This window comes from Ovis canadensis, chromosome 11 (assembly GCF_042477335.2).
Source record: "Ovis canadensis isolate MfBH-ARS-UI-01 breed Bighorn chromosome 11, ARS-UI_OviCan_v2, whole genome shotgun sequence".
NCBI lineage: Eukaryota > Metazoa > Chordata > Mammalia > Artiodactyla > Bovidae > Ovis > Ovis canadensis.
Window position 1 is genome coordinate 66,408,081 of NC_091255.1, and position 12,665 is coordinate 66,420,745.

Consider the following 12,665-nt stretch of genomic DNA (forward strand, 5'->3'; position numbering starts at 1 on the left):
AGTGGCAGCCACATCTCAAACCCTGGAGACCTCCAGTGATCAGATGAGCCCTGGTGGAAGGGCTGCCCTGCGGACCTGTCCAGCCGGGGCAGAGTCTCCTCTGGGGAGACCCCCTCAGACTGCCTTCCCGTTGCATTCAGCCGGACCCGGGTTCCCTCCTGTTGTGCCGTTCCATCCTCTGCCAGTGGACGTTCAGCCTCACTGCGCTAGTTTGCTGCCTGTGGAATGAGGGCTCGTGGTGTGTGTGGGTGCCTGGGGGTTCCCCCGAGGTATCACGGAGTACCTTTGTCCTGTCTCTTTCTGTTTCTCCCTCCCTTCCACTCCAATGCCTGGTCTGGGTGCAAAACAGGCTCTCCGGGCTTGGCTGCGACCAAATGACCAATTCACAGAGCCCAGGCAGGAGGGCAGAGGGTCGCGGTGAACTCCCCAGAGCCCCCAGGAGTGCAGTGTTAGCAGGGGAAGCCCAGCGCAGCCTCTCATCTGTGTGCCCATCACAGTCTGCGTCCAAACCTCCTCATCCCGTTTCTAAGTTGCTTCTCGACAGAAATGTGACCTGTCCATCTTCAGGCCGTAATGGAAGGGACCACCCCATAGAGGCACGGAATCAGGTCACTGGGTGCGACAGCCTTGCAATGGTGGATGTCGTTAACCCACGTGACCCCTTCCATGTTCCATATGAGGGTCTGAGGTGTGGAAGTGAGGTGGTTTGTGCAGAGTTGTGTGGTAAGTGGCGAACCCGGGTTCTCCTGCCTCCCAGCCAGCGTGCCCCGAGCTGTGCTGTAAAGTCCATCAACACGGAGCATCTCCAGGGACCCGGGACGGTGTGAAGGGGCAGGATCCTCGACCCCTCCTCTTCACGCTCTAACCTTTCCCCGTCCTTCACCCGTCACAGGGATCCACCCGCACCTCTGACGCCACAGGAGGGCGTTGCTTAGAGGCCAGGGACCCCCGTCCGCCTGGGTGCTCCGCTCTGGACGTCCGCCCTTCACGTGCCTCCTTGGTCTTTCAGGAATTTAGCCCTTGGAATTGGGATCCAGAACTTCCCGGAGGGCCTCGCCGTCAGCCTGCCCTTGCGAGGGGCTGGATTCTCCACCTGGAGAGCCTTCTGGTAAGTGCTGCAGACGCCGGCGTCAGGGGCCAGGGCCCGGTCTGCGGTGGAGCTCATGGCAGTCCTGCGGCCGGCTTCTCTCAAGAGCAAGCTCTTCCAGCCCGGAAGTGAACCTGGAGCTTAACCTCTTCTGGCCCGGAAGTGAACCTGGAGTTTCCGGAAACACTGCATCCTGCACCCCCAAGGCTCAGCCCTTGACAGTCAGCCCCAGTGACCGTCCTGAGTTTCCTATTTTCAAAAGCCCTCCAGGGACAGCCACACCCACTCAGGGTGGGGTTTTCTCCCCCTGCTGGTGGGAAGATCCGAGGCAGCTCTGCCGTCCACTGGCCCTATCACAAGCCCTGGGTAGGCTCACACACCGCAGTCTGTCCCCAGGGGTCATCATACCAGCTCCCGTCATTACCCTCGTCAAGGGGAGGACCAGGGTTCTCTCAGCAGCATCTGGGCAGGTGAAGCCCGTGGTGCTCACACTTAATGTTTTCATAATCCCCAAAGGGCTTTCTGGGGCTTCCCAGGTGGCTCAGTGGGAAAGAACTCGCCTGCCAATGCAGGAGACACAGGTTCCATCCCTGGGACGGGAAGATCCGCCGGAGGAGGAAATGGCAACCCAGTCCAGTATTCCTGCCTGGAGAATCCCGTGGACAGAGGAGCCTGGTGGGCTACAGTCCATGGGGTCACAAAGAGACACAACTAAAGTGCCTGAACAAAGGGCTTTCCAGTTTGTTTCCAACTTTTACCTTTCCAGTGACCTGTAAGGTGCGTCCCCAGGCTTCAGAGGAGGGGGCCGGGGGCCTAGAGTGTCAGATAATCAGCTTGTCACGTGGTGGTGCTGAGGCTGCTGTTTCTTCTGCCTCTCAGTTCACAGGGCCCCAGGCCTCAGGACGCCTCTTGGTTAAATCAGTCGCCACTCCAGAATGTTTGCTGAAAGCTTTACAGGACTGTTAACAACAGTTAAAAAACAGCTTCCATTTTATAGGGTCTTATGATTTACAAGTTCTTGCATATACGTCAATCACTTTATTTCCATCGTTATCATCTCTTCCTCTGTCGTGGGAGATGACGGAACAGAGCTTTTAAGAGAAGGACAGCACGATGACCCTAGAGATTTTTTTCAAACATCAGTTCCCTGCACCTGAGAGCCGTGACTGTCATCTCATACAGGAGAAGGTCCAGGGCTGCAGAGGGGCGGGAAGAGGGCACCTGCGATCAGTGTCCAGACCCTGAGTTTCTGTTTAACTGGACACACTCAAGAGCTTCAGAGGGTGCTCCAAGCATGCAAGCACAGAGCAGGAAGCAGTGGCTCCTTTGAGGATGCTGCAGTGCAGACGGTGTCTCCCCCATGCCCTCCATCTGTTCCTGGTCAGGGCAAGCTGGGACTGGGTGCTGGGAATTCACAGTCCTAGCCTGTCTTCTGGGGGAGGGGTGGGAGGAGAGGTTGTCGCTCACCCCCATTTTACAGATGAAGGGGCTGAGGCTCGGAGCCAGATACCCACAGAAGGAACAGTGGGAAAGATGTCCCAGCACCTTTTGTATTGGTGTTCAGCCCATACAGGTGTCTCTTGCTGGTGGGGCTCAGCCATGGGGCTCAGGTACAGGTTTATCTCCTGGCACTGAATGCTTAGGGCTCGTGGGGGGGCTGCTGTTTTAATAGAGCTCTTGGGATTCCAGCCTCCAGACACCCTCAGATAAAGGGTGTTTTCCAAAGGAAAAAATCTCACCTTAATCCAAGGAGGGGGTGTTGTGGGGAGAGGCCCTCACTGTATACCTGGCCAGGTGGGTCTACCTTGTGGGCAGGGGTCGGTGGGTGTGGCTCCTTCAGAAGGGGTGCCATTATGGCTGGAACCCCCAAACATACCAAGCACAACCCAAGTCCTTGGGAAATGTGTGCACCACTCCCCCTAGTCAGCGTTCTAGCCTTCAAAGGACAATGTGCCCTCAGCTGGTGAACGGCTGGCTGGCGGTGTAACAGCACTGTGTCCATACAATGGGGCGTTATGCAATCATCAAAGGGATGAAGCCACTTGTTACAACAGGGATGCGCCTTGAAATAAGCCAGTAAAAAGGATCACCTATTGTCTGACTCCATTTATAGGAAACATCCAGAGAGGGGAAATCCCTAGAGACAAAAAGTAGATAGGGGTGGTCAGGGGCTGAGGGTAGGAACAGGGAGCGGCTGCCAGTGGGTATGAGGTTTGTTTTTGGGGGTAATGAAAACCATCTGGAATTGGATTGTGGGGAAATTGTTGCCTAACCTCGTGAATACACTGAAAACCACTGAACTGTACACATTCAGTGGGTGCGCCATTCGGTAGGAGAATTCTATCTCAATAAGGCTGTTATTTTAAGAAGACAATGTGGGAAATTTAAACCTCTAAAATAAACCTGGGAGGGGGTGTCTACGGTGACACTGTAATAATAGGGAGTTGGGAAAGCAGGTGGTGGTAATAGAAACAACACACCGTGAGGTGGTTTTGCCCAGCGATGCAGGATCTGGTGTGGAGGACGATCCACACCTTTTGCAGAGCCGAGGCAGCCTGCGGAGCACGCGGGGTGTCTGCCCGAGCCTCCGCGAGGGCACGCATCTGTTCTCTCCTAGGTACGGGCAGCTCAGCGGCATGGTGGAGCCTCTTGCCGGGGTCTTCGGCGCCTTCGCGGTGGTGCTGGCCGAGCCCATTCTGCCCTACGCGCTGGCCTTTGCGGCTGGCGCCATGGTCTACGTGATTATGGATGACATCATCCCCGAGGCCCAGATCAGGTGAGAGCCGCCCCGCCCCCACCCGGCCTGGTCGCAGTCCCAGCCGTGCCGGTGCCCCCCCCTCCGCCCCCTCCGCATCTGCTTTGCTTTTATTGGCCCCTCTTTCCTACACCTCCACCTCTTCAGGCCCCTTCCCAAGGTCATTACACCCTCTCCTCGACTGGGTTCATTGAAGACTGGGTTCATTGAAACCGAAAGAGGAGTAACAGGCAGGTGGGTGGAGAGTCGGACGACCTGATATCAAGCCCCACCCTCCACCCCCAATACGCAGAATACTGTTTTGTATTCTCTCTCTCTCTCTCTCTCTCCCTCTCTCTCTCTCTCTCTCCCTCTCTCTCTCTCTCTCTCTCTCTCTCTCTCTCTCTCTCTCTCTCTCTCTCTGCCTTTATTTCCTTTTGGTTTTCCTAGCAGAATGATTTTAAGGCTGGTTTACAAGGTCAGGTGACATAATGTCTTCAGAAAGTCACTGCCGCTTTTTGCTATTCAAGCATGGATTCCAGAGCCCTCAAGCTGACCTTGAGGAAGTTACCTCTGCAGACCTCCATTTTCCCACCAGGAAAATGGGGATGATAACAGAACTGGCCTCATCTGTTGATCCTCAGGGTTTACATGATTTAGTTTACCTGGCACGTAGTGTTAGTCGCTTAGTCGTGTCCAGCTCTTTGCAACAACGTGGACTGTAGCCTGCCAGGCTCCTCTGTCCCTGAAATTCTCTAGGCAAGAATAGTGGAGTGGGTTGCTATGCCCTTCTCCAGGGAATATTCCCGACCCAGGGATCAAGCTCAGGTCTCCTGCTTTGCAAGCAGGTTCTTTACCGTCTGAACCACCATGGTAAGCCCTAATAAAAGTTACTTGTCATTATTGGGGGTTTCCCAGGTGGCATTAGTGATAAAGAACCCGCCTGCCCATGCAGGAGACATAAAAGACACAGGTTCAATCCTTGGGTGTGAAAGATTCCCTGGAGGAGGGCATGGCATCCCGCTCCAGTGTTCTTGCCTGGAGAATTCCATGGACAGGGGAGCCTGGCGGGCTTCAGTCCATGGTGTCACAAAGAGTCAGACACAACTGAAGCAACTTAGCATGCACGCTTGTCAATAGTGCTTTTTTTTTTTACTGAAGTATAGTTAATTTACAATGTTGTATTGGTTTCAAGTGTACAGCAAAGTGATTCATTTATATATATTTAGATATTCTTTTTTGGATTTTTCTTTTTTAAAGTTTTTTTTGAGCCAAATTTATTTTACTTAATTTGATTTGGGGCTGTACCCTGTTCTGTGTGGTATCTCAGTTCCCCAGCCAAGGACTGAACTTGCACACCCTGCTTTGGATGACAGCATCTTAGCCACTGGACCTCTGGGGAAGCCCCTCAGATTCTTTTCATTGTAGGTTGTTACAAGATGTTGAATATAGTTCCCTATGCTCTACAGTAGGTCCTTGCTGTTTATCTATTGTATATACAGTAGTGTGTATCTGTTAATCCCAAGTCAATAGTATTACTGTTACTATTATTATGAACGCTCCAGTACTCTTGCCTGGAAAATCCCATGGATGGAGGAGCCTGGAAGGCTGTAGTCCATGGGGTTGCTGAGGGTTGGACACGACTGAGCGACTTCACTTTCACGCATTGGAGAAGGAAATGGCAACCCCCTCCAGTGTTCTTGCCTGGAGAATCCCAGGGACAGGGGAGCCTGGTGGGCTGCCGTCTATGGGGTCGCACAGAGTCGGACACGACTGAAGAGACTTAGCAATAGCGATTATTATGAATAGGAGTAGTGTGTTTCTCTTGGAACTGGACACTGTGAAGGATGCTGTCAGCTTGGACGCTGTTCCTTGGTGCATCCAGGTCTCACTCTCTGCCTTTCTTTCCCTCCTAGTGGTAATGGGAAACTGGCGTCCTGGGCCTCCATCCTGGGCTTCGTGGTGATGATGTCGTTGGACGTTGGTCTGGGCTAGTGCTGAGATGCTCCAGAACCCAGGAAAGGCAGCGCAAGGAGACAGCCACCATTGGCTTCGGCAGGACCAGCCTCTTTCTTCACATCCAAACGTTTTCCTTCCTCTCCTTTTTCATCTCATTACCTTGATTGACTCTGATTAAGATATGACACGTTTTAGATTTCTTTTGAGGGAGATAGTGGTTTTATTTGGAATTTCAAGCAGGCTCAGAACTATAGATTTTTGCCTGGCCACTACGTAGAATCTTTCTTCAATGGGATAACCAAGGACACGCAGATCAGGGAAATCTTTTGTACCTTCAGTTGCCCTCGCTAGACTCAATGGAAGTTCCTCAAGGTCACCTCCAGAAGCAAGAGAGAAGTCTCCCAAGCATCTTTGCCTAGTGACTCAGAAAGGCCAGGACAGCTCTTATCCGTCCTTTCTGCTCTTTACCGCTGATCCTCTGTCCATCAAGACTGGAGCTGCAGCATCATGGACAAAGCAACCCAGGGAGGAACTTACCTTCTTCTTCCTCCCCCAGGGGGGATGCTGCATGGAAGGAGGCACAGACGAAGGGAAGAGAATCAGCTGGCCTTTCCTTTTCCCTTTTTCTGAAGGCAGAGATTGGCACTGTCGAAGTTAAGGGAATCGGGACAACTGTGGATGCACGGTGAGCCCTGTGAACCGAGGACAGGGTGGCGCTTTGATCAGAGACCTGAGCTCTCTCTAGATTCCAAGAGCAGCTCATTCTGCCATGTTCTCCAAGTCCCCCAGACGTGTTTTTATAAGCTTACAGCCTTCATTTTTCTAGGAGCCTTGGGGACACCAGCAAACTGCTAGAACTCAACCCCTTCATTTACCTACGGAGGGAGTCACTGAAGCTCGTCCAAGTGAATACAAGACTAGGAATCTGCACTGGGTCCTCCTCCTCTGACTGTTTGGTAACTTGTAACCTCACCCAGACCTCCTAAGCTGTTTTACTGGATTTCGGTCAGAAAACTCAGGATGAGACAGGAAGAAGGGTAGAATAACAAGAGGTACTTTTTTACATTTCCCCTTTGAAGTAAGTTTTAGCCAAGTCATCATTCCAAAATGACCCCTAAAGAATGAGATTCGAATGAGACTTGAAGCCAGTCTCCTCCCTAATATGTACACACAGCTTCTCCTGCAGGGCTGACATATCTTATCTACTGCAAGTGTAGCTGAGGCCTGCCGTTCTTGCTGGTCAGAGGCGCACAGGGGGCCTTGAGTGGGTTCTGCTGACAAGGCAGGCAACCCAAGAGCCAGGTGTTAAGGCATTGTGTGATCAAGGCCCACCCCAGGTTGACATGTCTCATCGCTTCTAAGGATGGATACACTGTTCTTGGAATGCCCTGTGCTGGATCTGTGTACCTTTTTCCAGAGCACTGATGATCAACATTGAAGACACGTTCAGAAGTTTGATTGGTGGAGATTCATTGGTTTGGTGGTTGGCATATGGGTGTTTTTATGTCTTTGTAACAGAGTTCTACATAATGCAGACTTCTTTCTGATGGACAAGACCTCATAACTGTGATTAATACCAATAAAGGGGATATTGATGTGGATGACCTGTGCTATGTCCAGTCCTTCTCAAAGCTGCCTCTTTCCAGTGGATGATATGAGAGTTAACTAGAGTTAGTCCTAGCATCTGCCCTACCCATCACCAGGAGAAGCAAAGGAAAGAGCTCAGATGGGAAGGGCTAGCTAGATTCACGGTTGCAGACAACAGTGTCCAACTCTAGTTTACTTAGGCAAAGAATTAGGGCCTATGAAGAATCAAACTTGAAAATGGACTAGATCCAAGAAAACTAGAGGTCTCAGGAGTGGGTTGCCATTTCCTTCTCCAGGGCATCTTCCCGACCCAGGGATCAAACCCGTCTCCTGCATTGGCAGGCAGATTATGCCACCTGGGAGGCCCCAGAGCTCTGGGGGTGTGACCGAGTCACATCTTAGAAACAGCTTGACTTGGATGCCATGATCCCTTGATCCTGGACTGTTACTCAGATGCCCCCCTTGATCCCCCAGCAGCTCCATGGGGAACTCTAAGCTGACCCCAGTTGCTTGTGCCCTGGCCTCACGTTCAAACTTCTGATCAGAGCAGGGTCATCCAGCTGGCAGAGTTTGGATCCTGTGTCCATAAACTAACAGGTCTTGCTCTCTTACTAAGACTCCCATAATAATGGATTTTCCAATTTGGGGAATGAGTTCAGAGAGTGGAGAGCCAAAAGCATAAAAAAATTAACTGTACTGCAGCCTCACTCTTTTGCTGTTCAACATCTATACACACTTCCCTCCATTTTTTAGATTTTTAATTTTTTTAAATTATGAATTTATGATAACATTTATAGGAGAGTTGAAAAATAAGAACAAAGTTACATACCGTTCTGCTGTATATTTCAAATATTTTCTAAGTGGATTAAGTTAAGATTTTTAGTTAGAGTTTCAATATCAAACTCTCAAAAATTAATAGGATGAATAGAAAAGTAGAAGGCTACAGTAGACCCGAAAAGCCCTGTGAGTCAATTGAGCATAATTAAGATTTAATCAATTCGGGCTGCCCTGCTGGCTCAGACGGTAAAGAATCTGCCTGAAATGCGGGAGACTTGGGTTCAGCCCCTGGGCCGGGAAGATCCCCTGGAGAAGGAAATGGCAACCCACTCCAGTGTTCTTGTCTGGAGAATCCCATGGACAGAGGAGCCTGGTGGGCGACAGTTCATGGTGTTGAAAAGAGTCAGACACCTCTGAGCAATTGAGCACACGGCATATAACAGCAGAGTACAAGTTCTGTCCACGTTTCCATAGACTATAAACCAGGAGACATTGGACTATATCCAGGGACGTAAAACAAGATGCAAAAAATCTCATGGTCTGAAGGTATTGAAATCATACAGAGTCTGTTCTCTTATCACTGTGATTCTTTTATTTTTTTTTCTTAAACAAAAAAAGCAGAATGTTTCTGGTTGGATAATGGAACTATCCCTCAGGCAATCTAATTCCCTTTTCCCTGGAGACTAGCTGCCCCAGTAGTAGGACACTCCTTTCTTGGACACAAACACTCTAACCAGGCAGAGTCCAGCGCTGACTAGAGTGAGAGTCAGTTGGTAAAATGGAGCTGACAGTACGCCTCCCTCTTTTCCTTCAGACCTGCTTTGTCTGGCTGTGGGAGAAATGATAGCACATAGTGATTACTCATTCTGAACAAACACCCATTTTGTAGAACTAATATATCTCAGCCTCATTAGATACTATCTCACAGCTAGTCATAAAACCAAATCTTGTATAATCTGTTGTTGGTGTTCAGTTGCTAAGTCATATCCAGCTCTTCGCCACCCCATGAACTGCAGCTCACTAGGCTCCTTTGTCCTCCACTATCTCCCGGAGTTTGCTCAAATTCATGTCCATTGATTCAGGGATGCCATCTAACCCTCTCATCCTCTGCAGGCCCTTCTTCTTTTGTTTTCAGTCTTACCCAGAATTGGGGTCTTCTCCAGTGAGTCAGCTCTTTGCATCAGGGGGCCAAAGTGTTGGCGCTTCAGCTTCAGCATCAGTCCTTCCAGTGAATATTCAGGGTTGATTTCCTTTAGGTTTGACTGGTTGGATCTCCTTGCAGTCCTAGGGACTCTCAAGAGTCTTCTCCAACACTACAGTTCAAAAGCATCAATTCTTCAGCGCTCTTTATGGTGCAAGTCTCACATCTGTACCTGGCGACTGGAAAAACCATAGCTTTGACTATACAGACCTTTGTTGGCAAAGTGATGTCTCTACTTTTTAATACACTGCCTGGTTCAAAATGGTTGAAAATAGATGACCAATTCTGGAGGACAGGATCAAATTGTAAGGATATCTCCCATCACCTTCCCTCTTTGACTGTAAAGTGAATTCCTCGGTCAGAAGCAATGTTATAGGATATTATCAGATGCCATGATGATAAGATGAACAAGAAGTTTATTGCAAATCCAGACATATGAGCCTGCCTCTGTGAAGAGCAACCTATGCCTTTTCCATAATGGAAGAGGTCTAAAGCAATCAGTCTGCAGCCAGGCAGCGTGTGAGACGACTGGCGTGTCATCAGTGCGCAGAGTCAGGGATCACCACATCCTGTGAGCGTGCTGGCCAGGCTGATGGATGACAGACAGTCAGGGCTTGAGCCCGTGGCTTGTTGCCTTCTTTGACAGCGTGGCCACTTTCATTTTTGAATCAGTTGAGAAAGCAGCGATGTCCCTGGGGAAAGAAACTGTTACTCCTAGATTGTTTTTGCCGCTTAATAATAGTCTCCTGCACAGTGGAGGCTCTGGGTGACCTTTCACTCGACGGACAATTATTTTCACAACTGCCCCTTTCTGAGAGGCGCGGCCATCTCTGCTCCCTCAAATGCCTGTCACCAAGCCTCTACTCTTGCTTCCTTCCATTGCTTGACCGTTTGGCCAGGCCATCTGTCACTGTTTATAAACCGATGCAGCTTCGTGCGTCAAGTCATCTTTCCTACCAAGCGGGTGGATGAGATGTAGAAATGTGTGCTTAGAATTCTCCCCACTGGGAGGTTTTCTCGTCACCTGCTGTCCTCAATGGCAGTATAAGGCCGCAGCAGCCCATTTCTAAGGGGGCCGGCATATCAGAGCCAGCCATAACTAGCTTGAGCAGTTTTTCCTCTTTTTTCTTTTAAGCTGCCAGCACCGCTTCCCAGGACGGCCTCTTGTCTCTCATCTCCCTGATTGTCTGATGGTGGGAACATTTCATTCCCTGAAGACTCTGCCTTTGATGGACCCCCGTGACTCATCGCAGGGGACTGGAATGAAAAGTGGTGGGGGCCATATGAGTGTCTGGATCTTCTCCAGGGACATTCTCGTCTTGTCTCGCTGAGGAAGGCACCCGAAGGTCATTAGTTAGACTGTGCCAGGCAAGGTGCTTCCCACCCTGGCCACCTCCTTGAATCCTCCTTGACTTGTGTGTTACAGCCACGCCTGACAATGAGGCAGGGTGGAGGATCCAGGAAGCCGTACTCACCAAGATGGGGATGGGCAGAGCTGGCTGTGCTCTGCACCGAGGATGCCCCACTGAACCTCCCGCCCTTCCTCCCTTAGAACTTTCTTGACTCAACATCCTGCATATCTTCACCTTCACCTTCAAGTTGGTTGAATCTGTGGAAGTTGGCCAAATGGGGGCCTAGGGCGCTGTTCTTTTTTTTTTCTTCTTCTTGCTTTTAAATCAAGGTATGATTACCTATGGGCTTCCCAGGTAGCTCAGCTGGTAAAGAATCTGCCTGCAATGCAGGAGACCCTGATTCAATTCCTGGTCAGAGAGATCCCCTGGAATAGGGATAGGTTAACCACTCCTGTATTCTTGGGCTTCCCTGGTGGCTCAGAAGGTAAAGAATCCACCTGTAATGTGGGAGACCTGGGTTCGATCCCTGGATTGGGAAGATCCCCTGGAGGAGGGCATGGCAACCCACTCCAGTGTTCTTGCCTGGAGAATCCCTATGGACAGAGGGGCCTGACGAGCTACAGTCCATGGGGTCACAAAGAGTAGGACACGACTGAGCAACTAAGCACACTATAGCACATGGTTACATATAACAAAAGGCACCAGTCTTACAGGTTGGCCACCAAATTTTTAAATTTCTGTTTTAGCAGTGTTGTGTTAGTTTCACGTGTGCAGTAAGGCGATTTGGTTATACAGATACATACATATCCACTCCACTTTAAATTATTTTCCCATTTAGGTTACTATAGAGTGTCGAGCAGAGTTTCCCGTGCTATACAGTAGGTCCTTGTTGGCTATCTATTATAAATATATTGGTGCAGTGAGCTGCACCAATTTTTAACTTACACACCCAAGACTGGCCCTACGGCCAGATCTTCCAAAGGCCCGGGCTCCCCAGCTCTCGGGTCATCTCCCCCTGGCTACTGCCCTGGTCCCAGGTGTCAGGCGCCCAGGTGTGCTCAGGGCTGGAACCTCAGGGGCGCTGTTCACCTGCTGGGGCGGGGCCATGGCAAGGGGCGAGGCCGCGTGGGGGCGTGGGCGGGGCTTCGGGGCGTGGGCGGGGCTTCGCGCCGTGGGACCATCCTCCCGCCCTCGACCCCTGCGACTGCACTTGGCTGCAGGGAGGTGGGTTCACTTCACCAAAGGGAGCCCTGCCTTCCCGGCTCTCCTGCCCTCTGTGGCTTGTCTCTTCCACGGATGCACGCGGGTTTAGTCGGGCGGGGGATCTTTATACAGTTTGAGCGGTGGTCTTTTGGGAAAACAGTGCACGAGTGAAAAAAATTAGGCGCAAGGCTTCGGAGGACCGCCTGTGAACCAGCATCCCTGCGGTTCAGGCTCCACTGGCTTTTAGGTAAGGGCGCTCTGGTCCCCTGCGCGCTGTGAAGTCACTCTGCTTGAGGGCCTCCAGTTCCAGGATTCGAGGCTTCAGCAGAACTTCGGGAGTCCAGTGTAGTGAATTCACTTTTTGGGAAGGGAATGGCAACCCACTCCAGTACTCTTGCCTGGAAAATCCCATGGGAGGAGCCTGGTAGGCTACAGTTCATGCGGTCACAGGAGCTGGACACGACTGAGCGACTTCACTTCATTTCTAGCACAGCGCAGCCCTGCAGCCTGTTCCTGGGCGGGAGGAGGTCCCTCCGGGTGGGATCAGTTCCTCCTGGTTTCCCTCCTCCCAGCAGGATGCAGGCAGGAGACTAGACCTGGGCCATCGATAGAGCTGCGGGGAGACAGCGACCCTGCACCCACCTTGAGGTTCAGTTCAACCCTCCTCTCTCTCTGTTCTTATCAACTTGACAGTGTCCTGGCCCTGCCAGTGCCTTGACAGCAAAGGGGTCTTACATGATCACTGTCTGTCCCCCCGAGCTGGCC

The 12,665-nt window shown here is 51.1% G+C and overlaps 1 protein-coding gene across 2 annotated transcripts in view; it reads left to right on the forward strand.

The window, feature by feature from the left end:
• SLC39A11 (solute carrier family 39 member 11) overlaps positions 1-7,381 on the forward strand; it is a 277,042-nt gene extending 269,661 nt beyond the window's left edge. For both annotated transcript variants that reach the window (XM_069544067.1, XM_069544066.1), the window contains exons 8-10: positions 1,010-1,108; positions 3,705-3,863; positions 5,738-7,381. In XM_069544067.1, coding sequence (XP_069400168.1) covers positions 1,010-1,108; positions 3,705-3,863; positions 5,738-5,816 — 337 coding nt within the window. In that variant the 3' untranslated portion in view covers positions 5,817-7,381. The remainder of the gene's footprint in view (positions 1-1,009; positions 1,109-3,704; positions 3,864-5,737) is intronic.
• The last annotated feature ends 5,284 nt before the right edge of the window (positions 7,382-12,665 follow it).